We start from the raw sequence: 21,970 nt of genomic DNA on the forward strand, positions 1-21,970 counted from the left end.
TCCTTCTCCCCCACCCCTCCCCCGATGGAATGGGAAGGATGGCAGCTGCAATGACGTAGACTGAAGTGGATATAGGTGAGAATGAGCCATCTGTCTGGAGGACCTGCAGACGAAAGGGATGGCAGTGCCCATGTGTAACAGGGTCACTTGCTGTACCGTAAATCAGCGTTGAATTGAGACCAGGCTTGTGAACTGCGCTGCGGAGTGGGGAGTGTTGGAGGAGTGGGTGGGAGCACCAAAACAGAAGGGCACCTGCTGCTCCAGAATTGAAGAGATCTTCAACACAGACACTCCTTCTCGAGTGGGGAGGGGCAGCAATATTGGCGAATGGAAAGACGGTCCTCCAGGCTGAAAATTCATGGGAAGTTTGTATGTTGGACAGAAGGACGGCCGCATTTGAGGCCAAGCTGGATCAGTTAGAAGGAAAAATAAAGAAGGTGAGAAGAGAATGGAGCATGCAGGAAATACTGTGACTGAAAGGGAGACTAGAAAACGGTTCTTCTCTGAATAAGGAGATTCAAATGCATGTGCAGCTGGTGAAGTGCGAGGGGGGGGGCTCAAAGAACGCAAGAACTCATGGAACCTGTAGATGTTATGCTGGCCCTTGATGATGATGCCCCAAGCATACTTAACTCTGCTGGAACTTTACTGGAAGCAGAAGGTGAATATGCATTTGTGAAAAGGGGAAGGAGGTTGTCCATGAGAAAGTTGGAAGACAGAAGGGGAGTGAGGCACTCTGCTGGTTGTTCTCAGTGAGGTCCACCTCTACTTGTTATGTCAATTGAGGTCTCTGAATTTCACGAATAGCATGTGAAAACACCGAGCACACGCTAGATTGTGACTTTAAATTCCGTCAACTTGTTTTTGTCTAAACTGTATAAATCATCCACCATCAAATGTTTAAATTTCACTGCCACAATGTAATAGAACGCAACATCTGGAAAGGAAAAAAAAAAAAAAAAAAAAAAAAAAAAAAAAAAGTATTCAGTGACAATGAGAGAAGACAAAAAGATCCATAAACCATACACGACACAATGATTTACAGATCTTTCCATCTTCTGTCATTGCCACTGTACGAGTTTTATTTTTTAACATGCTATTAATGAAAATAGGGGCTATCCATTATATAATATGTAGGGGTGGACTAATTGTGTTATACTATTTTGCCTTTATCAGGACCACCTCCCAATCCACGTCCTCCAGGTCCCCCACATCATTCACCACAGTTCCCGCTGGCATGTGATTAAGCGTTTTATATGTAAGGGAGATAACTTGTGAACATAGGTCTTACAGTAGCAGCCATCCCTATAATGGGCCAAATCTAGAGTCTCCAAGCCCTCCACATGTCAGGCGTGCCGCAACTCGGCATACTTCAGGAACCGATTGTGGCGCATGGAGTAGTCGCGCCAGAGAGATGCAAACGCAGCAGCTCACCCCCCTCAAGGAGATCCCCAATAGGTCCCATGCTCCGAACCCTCGAAGTTTCCAGATATCCTTCAAGCACACACCTTTACAAAGCAGCGTCTTTTGTAACCTTGCCGGAGCCCCCGCCTATGGCTGAGACTTTAAACCAAAGAGGTAATCAAAGAGAGGGAGGGAAGAGGTATAAGGATAGAACCTACCTCCTATCTGATATTTAATAAACAAAGGTGATTCTATCCTATCAAAAAAGTGTAAAAAAAGTGATACTAAATAGTTAGTTAATTACTTGATTTTATATATTTTTTGTTTTACATTAATTAGTACAGTGAGATAGAAGTGATCCGTGGAGTGCCACGGAAAGCACTAAGTGTTTTTAAAATACCCCTCACACACTATGAGTCCCATAGTGTCATGCTTCATCATGGGGGTCTTCCCGTCCCTCTACGGGGCGGGGCGTGCTACTACCAACGACTGCGCGGGAGCACTGTTGTTGTGATAGTAAGGCTTATGTGTAGTGCAAGGGATGTGAGTGATTAGGGATACGTGAAAATAAAAGTAAAATTAAAAAGACCCTGGCTAGTAGAAAAAACAATTTTATTCTGTTCTCTAGCTGGGACCATTAAAAATGGGGAAAAGGAGTAGGAAATCTCAATTTTGTGGTTACCTACTGGGTCGACATGTTTCGTGAGCAGTCCCCACTGCTATACTCATCAGGACCAGAAAATAATAATCCCTTAAGCACTAGAGAAAATTTCTAGTCATATGCCTATTCGTCTCTGTTGGCAGACTTAAATGAAAGCTGCATCATAGGGTGCACTGACCCTAATTGAAAAATAGGACCAAATTGGTATCTGAAAAAAAGAAAAGAGGATGAAGATAACACCAGAAATACATGGCTGTTTTGTCATTTGTCGGGTATGAGCACATCACCGTACTTATAATATATCTTGCTGCAATTGATCTGTGATATATTTTTCTCGATATATATATTTTTCATTCTATATCAATGCGGGTATGGTAAATTGTACACAGCACCCGTTTTTTAGGAAGGCTGGAAAAGAAAGTTGGACATAGAAAACAGACTATACGAAACGTTACTACACAAAGGCACACAATAGTATATACATATACGAAATACGAAAATTAGACATAATGGTACACAATCATACATACAAAAAGACGTAGTGTACATACTTTGGTTAGTTGTACTGTTCAGGCTTCATGAGCACGCACTGGAGGGGAGGACGCCTGGTAATAGTCACTACAGAATAGTAAGTATCGTAATAGTTAGTGAAGCGGTAGCTGTTGGTGATAAGCGAGCTTACCAAACTCCTGACCTGTTTTTAAGGACCTGGCCCGGTCACAACTTACAGTTTTCAGGATCATGCCTCGCTTCCGTCTGCCTCCGTGCCGCTCCGTCGATGTAAACACTGAGGTGTACAGCAGTGTTTTTATTGGCCGGGAGCACGTAGGAAGCGAGCGCGCTGCTAGAGCGTGAAAGGCTAAAAAATGGCCGCCCAGCATGGACTTATTGAGACACCAATCCCTCACTTCCTGGTTGTTATGGTAACGTCTGGATTTAAGGAAGCAAGCGCGCTATTGGCGCGTGACAAGCTAAAGATGCCCCACATGGATTCTTTGTCAAATAACACTCCCTCACTTCCTTGTTGCGGCATTAGAATTGCGATTTTCTGCAGAACACCAGATAAAATCATCGATCGATCGCGTTGTTCATTGGTCGTTAGTTTCAAGAAACATTTATTCATGGTCTGACTTCATCTAATGACTCCCCGTCGTTTATATGGAAATTGAAGCACGAAAGACACAAAAGAACACACTGTTCCGTGGCGCCGTCTCCTAGAACGGAATCAGATTGGTCATTTCATTCATTATTACTCATTGGAGGCGCTGCGTGCTGAACAGATGAAATGACAGAACCATCTACTACAGTGTATATAACAAAATGTGAGGCGCTCCTCAAGGTATGTCAAAGGTTTCACAGTCTGCCCGAAGGTGAGTTAGATAGATAGAATGCAGCGGGCGTTTGAGGAGTAAAGTAATTATAGCTGACTCCAAGGAATATCATCGTTCAGACCTTTGATATTGGTCTTAATGCGATGGACCCATCTTTGTTCTTTTTCGAACAGGTGTTTGTCATTAGGTACATGTTCTATGACTGTCCATGATATTTCTTCTGGTGAGTGTGCGAAGTCAATGAAATGTGCTGCCATTTTCGTTGCTCCTTTTTTGCACTTGATGTTGCTTTTGTGCTCGCCGATTCTCACTTTTACGCATCTCGTGGTCATTCCTATATATTCCAATTGGCAGGGGCATCTGATCAAGTACACAACGTTCTGGCTGTTGCAGGTGGTGAATCTTCTCTGTTCCCATTCTGTGCCATCAGAAAAAGTGATACTTGTAGTTTTTTTGGTAAGACTGCAGACTTTGCATCTTCCACAAGGATGGTGTCCCTGGATTTTGGCCATGGCGGTTGATAAACCTGTGGGATCCTTGTTGCTGGGTCTAGTATGGACCAACATATCACGTATGCTTTTGCCTCTTCTGTGTGCGAAGATGGGTTTTGGGAGGTTGAGTCCACCACTGTTCAAAATGCGCCAATGTTTATTTACGATTTTCGTAATTCTATTGGAGTTGGTGTTATAAGTGGTAATGCAAAAAGGACGTTCTTCCTTTACTTTTGGTGTGGTTGGTTCAAGAAGGCTTTCTCTGCAATTGTTGCGTGCTCTTTTGTATGCTTTCTCAATAATACGTTTGGGATATTGTCTTTTTGCTAATTTCAGTTTTAGTTGTTCTGATTGGTTTTTGAAATCTGCAACCTCGGTGCAGTTGCGTCGTAGGCGCAAAAATTGACCATAGGGAAGGTTATCCCGTAAGTGTTTTGGGTGGAAACTTTGATACAATAAAAGGCAATTTTTCGCTGTGGTTTTAAAGTGAGTGGTAGTCACAAGTCTGCCATCTTTAGGTGATATGTTTAGGTCAAGAAAGGTCAGCTCCTTATTGGATATTGTGCTGGTGAACCTCAGAAACTCATCTTGATAGTTTAGCCAGGTCATAAAGTGATTGGCAGTGGTTTCATCGCCATTCCATATGATCAAAATGTCATCAATGTATCTTTTCCAGATACCAATGTGGCCCTGGAAAGGATTATTTGGATGTAATATCCTCGTAGTCTCTAGATGGTGCACGTAGAGACCAGCTACACTAGGAGCGAAGGTGCTCCCCATGCTGGTCCCGTGCTTCTGAAGGTAAATGGTATCTTCGTATTTAAAGAAATTTTCCTTCAATGCTAAGCTGCAGCATTCCATGATGACGTTTCTGGGGGTTTGGTACACCCAGTCAATACTGAATAGAACCTCCTCAATTATGTTGAGAGTCTCTGTGTGTGGTAAGCTGGTATAAAGACTCTCAACATCACAGCTAATGAGCAGTTGGTGTCTAGGATCGAAAGGAAGGTCTTCTAGTAGTACGAGGACATCTTTGGTGTCTCGCAAGTACGTGGATGTTTTTTGAACCATGGGTTTTAAAAAGGCGTCTGCAAATTTAGAAATTGGTTCTAAAATTGAGCCTATGCCAGACACAATAGGACGACCTGGAGGATCTTTTAGTTTTTTATGTATCTTCGGGAGTGTGTATAGATACGGTGTTCTCGGTGATTCTTGGATAAGAAAGTCTCCTTCTTTCTTAGTTATCCATCCATGTGTGAGGGCCTCTTCCACCATGCTCATAATCTTGATCATTACCCTTTCAGTTGGGTCATTCTCCAGAATTTCGTAGTTTCTAGGGTCTTGGAGTAGACGCTTACATTCCTTGTCATACTGTTCTTTTGATTGTATGACTATGGCCCCTCCTTTATCGGCTGGTTTTATTACCAAGTTTTGATTGCTATTCAGTTCTTGTATTGCTTGTTTTTCGCTTCTCGTTAGATTTTGAAAGACATGGTTGGTAGTAGGGTGGAGATTCTCCAGATCCTTCATCACAGCCTTCTCAAAGGTAAGTAGCTCTATGGGGAGGGTGATGTCAGGTGGAATGAAGGTGGATTTTGGTTTCAGACCGGAGTCTCCCTCTTGTGTTTCCACAGGTTCTTTGTCTGTAAAAAAGACTTGTAGCTTCAGTCTCCTCATGAAGTCTTGAATTTCTTTGCATAACAGGAACCTATCCATGTTTGCTGTAGGTACAAAACCTAGTCCTTTCTCCAGGACTGAAACCTGTGCAGTGGACAGTGGTTCATCAGTTAGGTTGACTACTAGACTCATTTCTTGCTGGTCGATGCCTTCGTCATGCTCCTGGTCGATATTCTCTCCTGTTCTTCTTCTCTCGGTGTCCAATGGACGTTGGTGCCCCTTCGATTCCTTCCCCTGTTTCTTCCTTGGCGCGTCCCTAAAAAAGGAGTTTGGTCAAAATATGAGTATTCTTGGGGTGGGTACTGCCATGGTGGATATGCTCCTTGAGGGTGTGGGAATGGGGGTGGACCATAGAATTGTGGAGGATACATAGGGGGTCCCTGAAAATTGCCCCATCCTCTCGGTCTTTGTTGACTTGGGCGTCTGTAGTTGTTCCTCATGTTGGAATATCTTGGACTTTTCCCATAGTTGGATCCTGAGCTGTTTGAACCAGTGTCAGATGAATCATCGTCTGTTGTCGCTTCTTGTTGTGGTTTGTAATCCTCTCTGATATAAGGATATACCCTCTCATGGCTGAATTTGCTAGTATCCTTTTTAAGTTTATTGTATTTACTCTGTTTAAGAGTAGCTTCAAAGTCATTCAGTGTCTTGTTAAGTTCCTCTAGATGTTTCTTCAAACTACTGGTCGTCTCATAACTTTTCAGTCGTATTTCGATGGTTTGGATTTCAGTTTTTAATTCAGATGCCAATCTACTTGCTGTTTTTATGATTAGAACTATCCAATCCCTCGTGCAATGCCACGATATCTGTGACCAATCTTTTTTGAACCTCATATCGTGTAAAAATATATATGGTTCGTTGCGAACGATCAAACCCTGTGGTGCAGCGTTCGCTTTCAGGTATTCTGACATAAGTAACCCATGAAGGGCTGTTCTTATTTGGGTACGTCTTAGTTCCTCTAACTCATCCCAGTCGTTATTTCCAATTGAGGATTCTGTAGTGTTAAGTCCTTCAAAAGTGCCCAGTGACGACAGGATGTTCTCTATTTCTTCGTCAGTGAACGTTAGGCCTGTGTTTTCTGCCATCGTGTGTATAGTGATAACCGAATGATGTTGCAAAAGTATCGTCCAAAAACTACTCCAACTAACAGATAGAACTCAGAAAAGTGACTGAGAACAAAAGGAGACCAAATAATGGTCAGATATAGGGAAAATAAACTCCCACAGCTGCACGCTGTCTAGATGCAAAGAGGTAATCAAAGAGAGGGAGGGAAGAGGTATAAGGATAGAACCTACCTCCTATCTGATATTTAATAAACAAAGGTGATTCTATCCTATCAAAAAAGTGTAAAAAAAGTGATACTAAATAGTTAGTTAGCTCCCGGCCAATAAAAACACTGCTGTACACCTCAGTGTTTACATCGACGGAGCGGCACGGAGGCAGACGGAAGCGAGGCATGATCCTGAAAACTGTAAGTTGTGACCGGGCCAGGTCCTTAAAAACAGGTCAGGAGTTTGGTAAGCTCGCTTATCACCAACAGCTACCGCTTCACTAACTATTACGATACTTACTATTCTGTAGTGACTATTACCAGGCGTCCTCCCCTCCAGTGCGTGCTCATGAAGCCTGTACAGTACAACTAACCAAAGTATGTACACTACGTCTTTTTGTATGTATGATTGTGTACCATTATGTCTAATTTTCGTATTTCGTATATGTATATACTATTGTGTGCCTTTGTGTAGTAACGTTTCGTATAGTCTGTTTTCTATGTCCAACTTTCTTTTCCAGCCTTCCTAAAAAACGGGTGCTGTGTACAATTTACCATACCCGCATTGATATAGAATGAAAAATATATATATCGAGAAAAATATATCACAGATCAATTGCAGCAAGATATATTATAAGTACGGTGATGTGCTCATACCCGACAAATGACAAAACAGCCATGTATTTCTGGTGTTATCTTCATCCTCTTTTCTTTTTTTCAGATACCAATTTGGTCCTATTTTTCAATTAGGGTCAGTGCACCCTATGATGCAGCTTTCATTTAAGTCTGCCAACAGAGACGAATAGGCATATGACTCTAGAAATTTTCTCTAGTGCTTAAGGGATTATTATTTTCTGGTCCTGATGAGTATAGCAGTGGGGACTGCTCACGAAACATGTCGACCCAGTAGGTAACCACAAAATTGAGATTTCCTACTCCTTTTCCCCATTTTTAATGGTCCCAGCTAGAGAACAGAATAAAATTGTTTTTTCTACTAGCCAGGGTCTTTTTAATTTTACTTTTATTTTCACGTATCCCTAATCACTCACATCCCTTGCACTACACATAAGCCTTACTATCACAACAACAGTGCTCCCGCGCAGTCGTTGGTAGTAGCACGCCCCGCCCCGTAGAGGGACGGGAAGACCCCCATGATGAAGCATGACACTATGGGACTCATAGTGTGTGAGGGGTATTTTAAAAACACTTAGTGCTTTCCGTGGCACTCCACGGATCACTTCTATCTCACTGTACTAATTAATGTAAAACAAAAAATATATAAAATCAAGTAATTAACTAACTATTTAGTATCACTTTTTTTACACTTTTTTGATAGGATAGAATCACCTTTGTTTATTAAATATCAGATAGGAGGTAGGTTCTATCCTTATACCTCTTCCCTCCCTCTCTTTGATTACCTCTTTGCATCTAGACAGCGTGCAGCTGTGGGAGTTTATTTTCCCTATATCTGACCATTATTTGGTCTCCTTTTGTTCTCAGTCACTTTTCTGAGTTCTATCTGTTAGTTGGAGTAGTTTTTGGACGATACTTTTGCAACATCATTCGGTTATCACTATACACACGATGGCAGAAAACACAGGCCTAACGTTCACTGACGAAGAAATAGAGAACATCCTGTCGTCACTGGGCACTTTTGAAGGACTTAACACTACAGAATCCTCAATTGGAAATAACGACTGGGATGAGTTAGAGGAACTAAGACGTACCCAAATAAGAACAGCCCTTCATGGGTTACTTATGTCAGAATACCTGAAAGCGAACGCTGCACCACAGGGTTTGATCGTTCGCAACGAACCATATATATTTTTACACGATATGAGGTTCAAAAAAGATTGGTCACAGATATCGTGGCATTGCACGAGGGATTGGATAGTTCTAATCATAAAAACAGCAAGTAGATTGGCATCTGAATTAAAAACTGAAATCCAAACCATCGAAATACGACTGAAAAGTTATGAGACGACCAGTAGTTTGAAGAAACATCTAGAGGAACTTAACAAGACACTGAATGACTTTGAAGCTACTCTTAAACAGAGTAAATACAATAAACTTAAAAAGGATACTAGCAAATTCAGCCATGAGAGGGTATATCCTTATATCAGAGAGGATTACAAACCACAACAAGAAGCGACAACAGACGATGATTCATCTGACACTGGTTCAAACAGCTCAGGATCCAACTATGGGAAAAGTCCAAGATATTCCAACATGAGGAACAACTACAGACGCCCAAGTCAACAAAGACCGAGAGGATGGGGCAATTTTCAGGGACCCCCTATGTATCCTCCACAATTCTATGGTCCACCCCCATTCCCACACCCTCAAGGAGCATATCCACCATGGCAGTACCCACCCCAAGAATACTCATATTTTGACCAAACTCCTTTTTTAGGGACGCGCCAAGGAAGAAACAGGGGAAGGAATCGAAGGGGCACCAACGTCCATTGGACACCGAGAGAAGAAGAACAGGAGAGAATATCGACCAGGAGCATGACGAAGGCATCGACCAGCAAGAAATGAGTCTAGTAGTCAACCTAACTGATGAACCACTGTCCACTGCACAGGTTTCAGTCCTGGAGAAAGGACTAGGTTTTGTACCTACAGCAAACATGGATAGGTTCCTGTTATGCAAAGAAATTCAAGACTTCATGAGGAGACTGAAGCTACAAGTCTTTTTTACAGACAAAGAACCTGTGGAAACACAAGAGGGAGACTCCGGTCTGAAACCAAAATCCACCTTCATTCCACCTGACATCACCCTCCCCATAGAGCTACTTACCTTTGAGAAGGCTGTGATGAAGGATCTGGAGAATCTCCACCCTACTACCAACCATGTCTTTCAAAATCTAACGAGAAGCGAAAAACAAGCAATACAAGAACTGAATAGCAATCAAAACTTGGTAATAAAACCAGCCGATAAAGGAGGGGCCATAGTCATACAATCAAAAGAACAGTATGACAAGGAATGTAAGCGTCTACTCCAAGACCCTAGAAACTACGAAATTCTGGAGAATGACCCAACTGAAAGGGTAATGATCAAGATTATGAGCATGGTGGAAGAGGCCCTCACACATGGATGGATAACTAAGAAAGAAGGAGACTTTCTTATCCAAGAATCACCGAGAACACCGTATCTATACACACTCCCGAAGATACATAAAAAACTAAAAGATCCTCCAGGTCGTCCTATTGTGTCTGGCATAGGCTCAATTTTAGAACCAATTTCTAAATTTGCAGACGCCTTTTTAAAACCCATGGTTCAAAAAACATCCACGTACTTGCGAGACACCAAAGATGTCCTCGTACTACTAGAAGACCTTCCTTTCGATCCTAGACACCAACTGCTCATTAGCTGTGATGTTGAGAGTCTTTATACCAGCTTACCACACACAGAGACTCTCAACATAATTGAGGAGGTTCTATTCAGTATTGACTGGGTGTACCAAACCCCCAGAAACGTCATCATGGAATGCTGCAGCTTAGCATTGAAGGAAAATTTCTTTAAATACGAAGATACCATTTACCTTCAGAAGCACGGGACCAGCATGGGGAGCACCTTCGCTCCTAGTGTAGCTGGTCTCTACGTGCACCATCTAGAGACTACGAGGATATTACATCCAAATAATCCTTTCCAGGGCCACATTGGTATCTGGAAAAGATACATTGATGACATTTTGATCATATGGAATGGCGATGAAACCACTGCCAATCACTTTATGACCTGGCTAAACTATCAAGATGAGTTTCTGAGGTTCACCAGCACAATATCCAATAAGGAGCTGACCTTTCTTGACCTAAACATATCACCTAAAGATGGCAGACTTGTGACTACCACTCACTTTAAAACCACAGCGAAAAATTGCCTTTTATTGTATCAAAGTTTCCACCCAAAACACTTACGGGATAACCTTCCCTATGGTCAATTTTTGCGCCTACGACGCAACTGCACCGAGGTTGCAGATTTCAAAAACCAATCAGAACAACTAAAACTGAAATTAGCAAAAAGACAATATCCCAAACGTATTATTGAGAAAGCATACAAAAGAGCACGCAACAATTGCAGAGAAAGCCTTCTTGAACCAACCACACCAAAAGTAAAGGAAGAACGTCCTTTTTGCATTACCACTTATAACACCAACTCCAATAGAATTACGAAAATCGTAAATAAACATTGGCGCATTTTGAACAGTGGTGGACTCAACCTCCCAAAACCCATCTTCGCACACAGAAGAGGCAAAAGCATACGTGATATGTTGGTCCATACTAGACCCAGCAACAAGGATCCCACAGGTTTATCAACCGCCATGGCCAAAATCCAGGGACACCATCCTTGTGGAAGATGCAAAGTCTGCAGTCTTACCAAAAAAACTACAAGTATCACTTTTTCTGATGGCACAGAATGGGAACAGAGAAGATTCACCACCTGCAACAGCCAGAACGTTGTGTACTTGATCAGATGCCCCTGCCAATTGGAATATATAGGAATGACCACGAGATGCGTAAAAGTGAGAATCGGCGAGCACAAAAGCAACATCAAGTGCAAAAAAGGAGCAACGAAAATGGCAGCACATTTCATTGACTTCGCACACTCACCAGAAGAAATATCATGGACAGTCATAGAACATGTACCTAATGACAAACACCTGTTCGAAAAAGAACAAAGATGGGTCCATCGCATTAAGACCAATATCAAAGGTCTGAACGATGATATTCCTTGGAGTCAGCTATAATTACTTTACTCCTCAAACGCCCGCTGCATTCTATCTATCTAACTCACCTTCGGGCAGACTGTGAAACCTTTGACATACCTTGAGGAGCGCCTCACATTTTGTTATATACACTGTAGTAGATGGTTCTGTCATTTCATCTGTTCAGCACGCAGCGCCTCCAATGAGTAATAATGAATGAAATGACCAATCTGATTCCGTTCTAGGAGCACGCGCCACGGAACAGTGTGTTCTTTTGTGTCTTTCGTGCTTCAATTTCCATATAAACGACGGGGAGTCATTAGATGAAGTCAGACCATGAATAAATGTTTCTTGAAACTAACGACCAATGAACAACGCGATCGATCGATGATTTTATCTGGTGTTCTGCAGAAAATCGCAATTCTAATGCCGCAACAAGGAAGTGAGGGAGTGTTATTTGACAAAGAATCCATGTGGGGCATCTTTAGCTTGTCACGCGCCAATAGCGCGCTTGCTTCCTTAAATCCAGACGTTACCATAACAACCAGGAAGTGAGGGATTGGTGTCTCAATAAGTCCATGCTGGGCGGCCATTTTTTAGCCTTTCACGCTCTAGCAGCGCGCTCGCTTCCTACGTGCTCCCGGCCAATAAAAACACTGCTGTACACCTCAGTGTTTACATCGACGGAGCGGCACGGAGGCAGACGGAAGCGAGGCATGATCCTGAAAACTGTAAGTTGTGACCGGGCCAGGTCCTTAAAAACAGGTCAGGAGTTTGGTAAGCTCGCTTATCACCAACAGCTACCGCTTCACTAACTATTACGATACTTACTATTCTGTAGTGACTATTACCAGGCGTCCTCCCCTCCAGTGCGTGCTCATGAAGCCTGAACAGTACAACTAACCAAAGTATGTACACTACGTCTTTTTGTATGTATGATTGTGTACCATTATGTCTAATTTTCGTATTTCGTATATGTATATACTATTGTGTGCCTTTGTGTAGTAACGTTTCGTATAGTCTGTTTTCTATGTCCAACTTTCTTTTCCAGCCTTCCTAAAAAACGGGTGCTGTGTACAATTTACCATACCCGCATTGATATAGAATGAAAAATATATATATCGAGAAAAATATATCACAGATCAATTGCAGCAAGATATATTATAAGTACGGTGATGTGCTCATACCCGACAAATGACAAAACAGCCATGTATTTCTGGTGTTATCTTCATCCTCTTTTCTTTTTTTCAGATACCAATTTGGTCCTATTTTTCAATTAGGGTCAGTGCACCCTATGATGCAGCTTTCATTTAAGTCTGCCAACAGAGACGAATAGGCATATGACTCTAGAAATTTTCTCTAGTGCTTAAGGGATTATTATTTTCTGGTCCTGATGAGTATAGCAGTGGGGACTGCTCACGAAACATGTCGACCCAGTAGGTAACCACAAAATTGAGATTTCCTACTCCTTTTCCCCATTTTTAATGGTCCCAGCTAGAGAACAGAATAAAATTGTTTTTTCTACTAGCCAGGGTCTTTTTAATTTTACTTTTATTTTCACGTATCCCTAATCACTCACATCCCTTGCACTACACATAAGCCTTACTATCACAACAACAGTGCTCCCGCGCAGTCGTTGGTAGTAGCACGCCCCGCCCCGTAGAGGGACGGGAAGACCCCCATGATGAAGCATGACACTATGGGACTCATAGTGTGTGAGGGGTATTTTAAAAACACTTAGTGCTTTCCGTGGCACTCCACGGATCACTTCTATCTCACTGTACTAATTAATGTAAAACAAAAAATATATAAAATCAAGTAATTAACTAACTATTTAGTATCACTTTTTTTACACTTTTTTGATAGGATAGAATCACCTTTGAGACTTTAAACCCCCAGGATGCCTGGGTGGAAACGGATCATGGCCGCCAATGGTTCTATGTTGACGCCAGACAACAGGGGGGGGGGGGGTACTGCTTGGTGCCTCACTCCCCATCAGGGAAACGCTAGGCTATACTTTTCACGAAGGGGAGTACTTAGTTGTGTGGTCTTATAAACCTGTCCCCTGGGTCTGAGGGGGCTGTGCTCTACTTTGTTTGATGAATAAAGAGATTTAAATATGCAAAAAAATCTACATTAAAACTTGAGTTTGCATAAATTGGGATACTATAGAAGATTCGAAACCTCAACAAAAGGCCTGTCAGAACAAGTGTGTTAATATCACTAGAAATCCCATTTGCATCATTGACCTATGCATACATAGCCAGGGTGAGTAAGCTATGATAATTGGCTTCAGAATCATTATCTAAATTAGCAAAGTTTGCTGTGGACTGGTAAATCAAGTTATACTTTTACAGAACTCAATTTGATTAAATTAGTAACTGAGTTTAGAAAGTTTTTTAGTTTACTAGTGTTCATCACTCAGCAGGTTGAGTGCTTGTTTATGTGTGACTTGTAGATAACAGTGAATACCAGGCCAGTTAACTCTGCTTTAATACTAAAACACAATCTGAATAGAATTGTGGCACTGTAAAACAGCAGTGGAAAAGGCTACAGAAAATACACATCATTAATCTGTACATTGGGGAACATAGCTTCACAAAACTTATTATCCGCTTTTGTATATTATTGATTAATTAGTTATCAAAACTTACAGGTGAGGCCATGTGGGTAGAGCAGAATTTAATTACATAATTTTTACCAAATTATTACAGACAGGAAGAATATGAATTTCGCTTACAACACTTGAGCCTATTTTGTATTTACACTATATGCTAACTGCTAGTTAATGAGTGTTTGTTTAAAGACACAGTACAAGTAGGTAATACATCATACAGACCTAACCCAATACTACAAAAATTCAGAGCAATTGGAACAAGCAACATAGATAAAGTTCAATTTTACACACAAACTTACAGCTCTGTTTCAGGAAAGGTATCACTTTCTTCTTCCAACTGTAGTTCCTTTGCAAGTTCCTCACTCATAACTTCATTCAGTGAGCAGGGCATTTCTATATTTAAAGGTGCACCCCATGGGCACTGCAAGCGAAACATTTGAATATGGTTTAGTAGAGTAGTGATAAACATCACAGAGGCAGATCTAGAATACATCGAGTCCAACGCTAACATTTTAATGTTTATAGAACAATATTGAAAACAAAACACGAGCTAACAAGACATATCATAGAAACAGTGTAAGCCAATAATAATGTTTGGTCTCATTCACACAAAAAAAGGAGTAGATCTAGGTTTTTTTTCTTCAGTTCACAGAATTCCAGTGCTATACTCAGAAAATAGTCTACATTGGTAGATTCCCAGGCAAACACCCTAGACTCCTAACCCAATCTGGTTTTAAGAAGGAGTTTACTGTGCATTTTACACTTATCTGTAATACCCATTTCCGTACCAAGAAACCTCTTCCCCAATATTATTCAATTTGGTGGGGTTTACTTTTTCATGAAAATAAAAAAAACACAAACCTTTGTGAACACCTATAAAGTTGTAATTCTCATCTCACTCTTCAAAAACCCATTCTTCACCAGGTCTCACCGCCCCCCAGCGAACTTACAGAAACAATTCCAACAAGTAGGTGGATTTTGTTCAAGAAGGGTGGAATCTCATTTAAGAAGAAAAAAAAAAAAAATTAGGATTTTGAATACTGGTATACATTTATTTGTTTTGTACAGAGCTGCACGGTGGCTTGTGGTTACTTACGAGCTCTTTTAAGTTTAAAGTTAAGTCCATAAATGCAGCGCAGCAAGAGTTCCACAATTATTAGGCGTACGCTGGAAAGGTATTGATCACTCACCGCCAACAATTTTGAATCTAGTCAAATGTCCTTCTGAACACTTCTGTTATCCTGGGGTTGGGTTCTGTCCTCATGTTTTGGTTCAGAGTGTTCCACAGGTTGGGCCCTGCACTCCCAGTGATCTGTCTCCATGCTTTAGTCTTCTGAGGACTGCTGAGTGATCCAAAGTGACGTAGCTGACCAGAGATTTCTGACTGGGATGCAGCTGGGGCAGTTTTTGCATAGGTCAAACTTATTTGTCAATAAGCTTTGTGTGTCATACGCGAAAAGTTGAATTTCATTCTCTCTTCAAGTCAACCAAGACTGTAAGGAGATTTCACCGAGGGCTTTACACAAGTCCTCTTTTTACATAACCTGGCATCGGATTCTGTAGTCATTGCATTTTTTAAGGGTTTCTTTCGGACGTTATGTGTAAACTATGCAATAGTAGTTTTGGTGCTTCTTGAGAGCCCAACTGATATTCATGTAAAATGTGGTTCTGGTCTACATAGTTTTGAAGTAGAGCAAGTGTAGGAAACTGTTTTTTTTGTAGCAGTACCCTCTCCTGCGCATTTTGCCCCCTTTTTAGCTACCGGATGCTGGTTTTCAATTCTGACAGTGCACTGAAGCCTGCTAACCAGACCTCAGTGCCAGCGCTCTGGTCTTAAAACAAGGTGATGTCTAATTGTAATCCAATTGGCATGGACTTTAGTACCCCTATATGGCCCTAGTAAATTGTACCCCTGGTTCCTAGGGCATGGGTACTAAAGAGGGTCCCTAAGGGCTTCAGCATCGCTTATGGCACCGTAAAGGACCCACACACAAATTCCACACAGACTGCCATTGCAGGCTGCATGACATGGTGCAAACCATGTTTGAAAACATGACACGGCACATTCCAAGTGCCATGCCAAAGACCCTGCATGGGCTACATCAAGTCACCCCTACATCATGCCTTGGAGCCCTGAGACGGGGTGCATTATATAGCACATCTGAGGACATTTCTGCATGAGCAGATGTGTCCCTGTAATGTCTAGTTCCATTGCTTACAAGTGAGCAGGAAAGCCATCTAAAGGTTTGTACTGGGCAATGGTCACAACGAGGTTCCCAGCTACATAATGGCTTCACTGAAACCTATGATGTTTGGTATCAAACACATTGTATTAATAAACCCACACTGATTCCAGCGTTGGATTTATTAATAACTGCACTCACAGGGCACCTTCGGTGTACCTTCTGAAACCTACTAGTCCTCTAGTGTGCCGACTGACTGGTCCTGTGCCTGCCAACAGAGACAAGTTTCTGACCCCCTAGGAGGTGAGAGGCCAGCTCTCAGGTGTCGGAAACCAAGCCTGCTTTGGAAGAAGGCATTTACACCTCCTCTAGCAGGAATGCTAGTAATTTAGCATGTCAAGGCAGGAAACTTCAACAAGCATTGGCATAGCCAATAGGTCTCGCATTCGGGACCTTATAAGTGTTTAGCTATGCAACAGTTGCATAACTAAATACTTATAAGGTCCCAAAAGCGAGACCTATTGGCTATGCAAAGCGGGCATGCGGCCCCGAAAGTGAAAGTGATCGGGATCACGATCAAACATCAAAGCGGCCCTGCGGCTGCGAAAGTGAAAGTAATCGCAGTAAAGCGTGGCGCGCGTGCCCGCGCACATGCACTGTAGCTCTAGGCTGGCCTGGTAGCACTTTTGAGCCTTCTCAATAAGTCTCGCCAGACCAGCGCATGCGCTGGGTCAGGCAAGACCTAAAAAGCACACCACATATGATGTGTGCCTGGCTTCCCCCTGACCTGGAGGATGCCACCACCCCCCCTTCCCTGAGGCCCAGCTGGCATCAGGACAGGAGGGAAATTAGATAGTCCTGAGGCGTGTTACACTCACAGGTTAGTCACACCCCTAGGGTGGGCTACCTGAAGTGAACAAAGAATTCCACTATCTTGTGTGGTAAAATTAGTAACTCTGGGAGAGGGTGATGACCACTCCCCCAAAGGAAGTGGTCATCTGGGGGGTGGGGGGGGGGGGGGGGTTTAGTGACCCCAGGGGTAAGTAGCCCATTGGCTACTACCCTTCATGCCCCTAAGTGAAGTATTTAGGTGGCCCCCTTAGCCCCAGAACTTTTATTTGTCTGCCAAAGGATGAAGGACAAAGAAAAGCTCACAATGTGAAAACTTAGGGGCAGCGACTGACTAGGTGCCAACCCTACCAATCTGCCTGCTGTCCCGGACAATTGCACGGACGTGGCTCGGCACTCGCACATAATTGTCAACAGCACTTATGACAGCTGCCACGTGGTGGAGCGGTTTGTATAATTTAGAAATGAGTAGAACAGCAATTGTTTATTAATTCAGTATCCATTAAAACTACTAATATCTGCCACCCTGGCCCTTTTTAAAGTTTTGGATGCCTGGAATATTCTGAATTGTCACACTTGTAACAGTGTGTTGGTTAGCAGTTGTGTAGGTACTGTCACTGGCAGCGCTGGCAGGGGCAATGGATGGTGCAAACTGAGGAGTCCCCCTGGCGACAGCCCTGGCACTTTTTTTGTTTACAAACTAAGCACTGGTAGCCATACTAAAAATATTTCTTACAAGATGAAAACTAAACAGGTCTGTGTAAAATGCAATGATATAATGAGGAGAGTTTAAGTGTTTATAGGATGGAAACATAAGATCAGGGAAGTATGTGCACCTCTCATAACAAATCTCACAATACATCCTTCACCGCGCCGAACTAAGTCTTAAGAACGTATTTATTATTATTGTAATAATGAGGATAATACGGCATTGCTCTCAGGTCTTATTTCTGCGTGGCTTCTACTTTCATCTTTCCAACGTGACCTTTGTTGAAATCCCCAAGCGTGTTTCTGGCAGATGATTTACAGTTCTCTACTGGTTGCTGAGTAACCGAGTAGATTTATAGGCATGTGCACAACAAATGTAGAATGGCATAATAGACTCTGGACTTCCCCAAGACTGGTGATGACATCACTACACATGAGTCACCTTCATACATCCCATTGCCAGTTTTAAGAAACGGGAAGGAATTGGGTTTTACTCCACACACACACACACACACACACAATAGTATTCCTTTACGTCTTAAACCTTGCTTTTATTGATATTGCATTGAGAAAATATAGTGATATAATTCAGTTGGTAGAAGGGATTAGGCTGTCAGATTTGGCGGAATGCTGCTCACCTTTTGCTGAGGCCAGGCTGGGCCTGGCTGTGTTTCTGGTATCGCGACTTGCACTGGGTCCATATTGACATTCAGACTTGGCAGGGACTGACAGGCGGAAAATGACAGAACTGAAAGAGGATCTGAAAGATTAACACAGGATCATTGTGGCATATATATTCCCAAACTGCCAACATCAGAAAGTACCTAGCACGGAAATTACAATCTACTTTTGAAATATTAGTGGAAAGGTATTCTCATACAAGGAATTATAAACAAATTCAAACGTGGGGTGTTAAAAACATAATGAAGACAAAAAAAATGGGTTCGAATAAAGTAAGAATAATCTAGCAAGACCTAAAAAGGGAGAGATATCCGATCAATCATTCACTCGGTTTATTTCAGTCTGTCATTGTCCACAAAGGAGGGTGTATTATGTGTACACCAACAGCAGGAGGGCCATATTTTAATCGCATTAGCCGGTACTTTCTATCATTTACCATCGGGGGGAACGATTGCCCAAGCCAACAAGATCAGTGATATAACGCTCGTTGTTGACATCGAGGTCTAACAAGGCCAACTCAGCTTTATATCCTTCTGGGGTCGTTAAACCAATACAACTGAATTGAGCACCTACTATTCCAGCGCTTACAACCAGCAAGCAACCTGGTATCAAACGGACTGTAAAATAGGTATTTGCTATGGTTGGAAAGTACGTTAAGTTTCAAAAGCAGAGATAGTAATATCAAATGGTGCTCGACCACGAAAGTGTTGAGAGACAGTTTAATTATCAACACCAGAGAAAACAAATATGTACCATAAGGCATCATAGTATGTAACAACCAACACAACGAAGACACTAATGTGTCACCTTCATCTGGATCGAAAGATACTTTATTTAGTCGTCGTTTCCATCAAGAAAACGGAGTGGGATTCCCCCGTCATAATGAACACGACGAAGGATTAGATTATCAGCAATAGAACACTACATTATTCTTCTTTCATCGTCAGCACAAAAATAACAAGTTACTCTTTTTAACAGGCATGTAACACTGGGTCCTGACCAGGCATGTAACACTGGGTCCTGACCAGGAGTTTGTACGTGATCATGAGCCGGTTAAAGGCCGCACCCCTGCCGGGCATGCCCGGGCACACCACTGGCCTCCCGTGAACACAGTGAAGTATGACTGGCGACCATTTCTTTGAGGGCACTCTACCTGGTGTGGTGGGATCCAGTATTGGCAGCGCTGGCTGAGGTCGGGCTCGGTGGTGTGATCTGAGCTTGATGGTATGGCCGGTGCGAGATGGTAATTCGAGCAGAGTGCTATTCGAGAGCCAGATGGAAATGGCCGTAACAGATCCTGACAGCTCCAGTGAAATATTAAGACAGTGGGGGCGGAACGGGCATTCTGGGACGCGTGATGACGCACTTCCTTTGCACGCACTCTCGCTAGACAGGGCGCGGCGCCTGTTGCCAGGGCTTTGTCACTGTGCTTTGTATACGGTCCAAAGGGTGACTGTCAGTCTGGACGTCACAGACGCAGCACCGTGGCCTGCCAATAGCTGAGCTTCTGTTAGAGGCAGTCACGAGGCGCAGCCAATGTGGTTAGATAATTTCAGTATGAGTCATTCCAGGTTATATTTGTTTAGATCGGGCGTTAGCCAAGACCTTTTGAAGTTTACTAAAATTCTTTATAATATTTACCATAGGGGCTTTTCAACTATTAAATCTGATGTTAGCCAAGGCCCAAGATAATATGTATACTGTGCTTACAGAGCATTTCAGCCATTATGTTTTGTGTTAACTAGGCGTACCTGCTAAGTTTTCAGCTTGCTTATGTGTGACGTAATCACATAATTAGAAAACCTGTAAAGGGTTCTGGCTCGAATGGCAGCAAGGCCAAACCAATTATAATGAAAGAACAAAAGCAGACGCCAATGCTGCAGGTAACTTACCTAGACTTTGAATAGTGAACTGAGTGAAAGAGTGACACTAACAACCACTTGTTCCATTGGATTTAATCTTGAAATTATTTTTCAGTTTACATTTGAATGCATTTTCGATTGACAAAACATATTCATTACAAAAACATAAATACAATTACCACAACAATATCGACATTTGTGCTGAAATTTGTACAATTGGACACCACTATAATCAATATAACACTCACCCATGAGAACAACAATCATACTACTCATGCATCCTCACTCAACAACATACAAAATGAAACATTGATGCTCAATAAATAAATCGCTATACGAAGGCCATCAACAAACAAAACTGTGCATAGTTGTGAATCTCTGTACTATATTTTACACAAGATTGGCCAAAGGTGAAAAAGGTCTACGCGTTTCGAATCCCTTTGTAGACAGGGATTCTCATCAGGACCAACACTTGGCTGTAAACAAAGCAAAGAGAAAATGATTTACTAAGCTGACCCACTAGGTTTGCGTATAGCTGCTATGTACAAGGAGTTCTTACCTAAATCTGAGGAGGGGGGAACTCTACCCGAATCCTAAAAAGAGTGAAACCGACAACTTGTCACCTCTTCAATTTGAATAACAAACCGGGAACACCACATGTAAGCGCTATATACAACAAAAACTGGCTTTTCTTACTTGTGAGGCTGATTAGATGTGCAAAAGGGTGTCGAGTCAACATAGGAAACTTCTTTCTGGGGCTTTTATAAGTCCACGAACACTAGGTAAGTACCAAATGTTGCAGGTGCTCTAAACAATCTGTAAACACGGAAGGGCAGCCTGTCAGAATGTGCTTCGATATTACATGGTTTCGCATGGGCTGTTAAGAAGGTGTGTAAGCGCTTACCTCCGAGGACAAGGACCGGAGGAGTAAATCTGCTCACATACTCGTGCGTTCTCCAGAACGGGGACAATCTAACTGGGAACGACGCCGGCCGTCGGGAAGTGAATCTCTCCGCAAGTAATAGATCTGAGGAATGCGAGGTGAGGCGTCGGTAAATGAGCGCCATAAAATTAAGCAATGTTGATGAAATCCGTTGCAGGGCAAAAGTTCTTACCTCGGGGAACAACAGTGTCCGTATTTCTTTGCTTCAGTGGTTCGCCTCCTTCTTAGTGCGAGCTGTAGGGGATCCAATTGGAGCCACTATTTAGGCATGCGCGGGACTCTCGGCTGAGGGGCTCATGGGAATGGTAGTTTCGCATGAATTTAAAATGTCTATTCTTTGTGTTAAGCCCCGAAAGTGGAGGAAACATGCACAAGACTTTGAAGAACAGTGCAAGGGAACGGATCTAGATGGAGTGGCAAACTTGGAGGACCCAAATCGTTAATTTTAGTACTAGGCGTGCGCTCGCTGCTGGACTACAAAAAACATGGGAATTGTAGTTTGTGCCGGAAATGTACGGGATGGCGAGATAACTTTATCAATCACTGTATAGACAAGATCATAGATTGTAGATCTCAGAAAGTTC

At 42.4% G+C, this 21,970-nt stretch overlaps 1 protein-coding gene across 2 annotated transcripts in view; it reads right to left on the bottom strand.

Moving 5' to 3' along the window:
* The window catches only part of RIOK3 (RIO kinase 3), a 63,591-nt gene extending 43,721 nt beyond the window's left edge, over positions 1-19,870 (bottom strand). For both annotated transcript variants that reach the window (XR_014961578.1, XM_085605760.1), the window contains exons 1-3: positions 19,735-19,870; positions 18,539-18,660; positions 14,460-14,581 (exon numbers count right to left, since the gene is read on the bottom strand). Coding sequence is in view for 1 of the 2 variants with exons in the window: in XM_085605760.1 (XP_085461886.1) it covers positions 14,460-14,581; positions 18,539-18,601 (185 nt within the window). In the remaining variant the exon portion in view is untranslated. The remainder of the gene's footprint in view (positions 1-14,459; positions 14,582-18,538; positions 18,661-19,734) is intronic.
* Between the last annotated feature and the right edge of the window lie 2,100 nt (positions 19,871-21,970).

The sequence above is a fragment of the Triturus cristatus genome, chromosome 5_1 (assembly GCF_964204655.1).
Source record: "Triturus cristatus chromosome 5_1, aTriCri1.1, whole genome shotgun sequence".
In the NCBI taxonomy this organism is placed as follows: domain Eukaryota; kingdom Metazoa; phylum Chordata; class Amphibia; order Caudata; family Salamandridae; genus Triturus; species Triturus cristatus.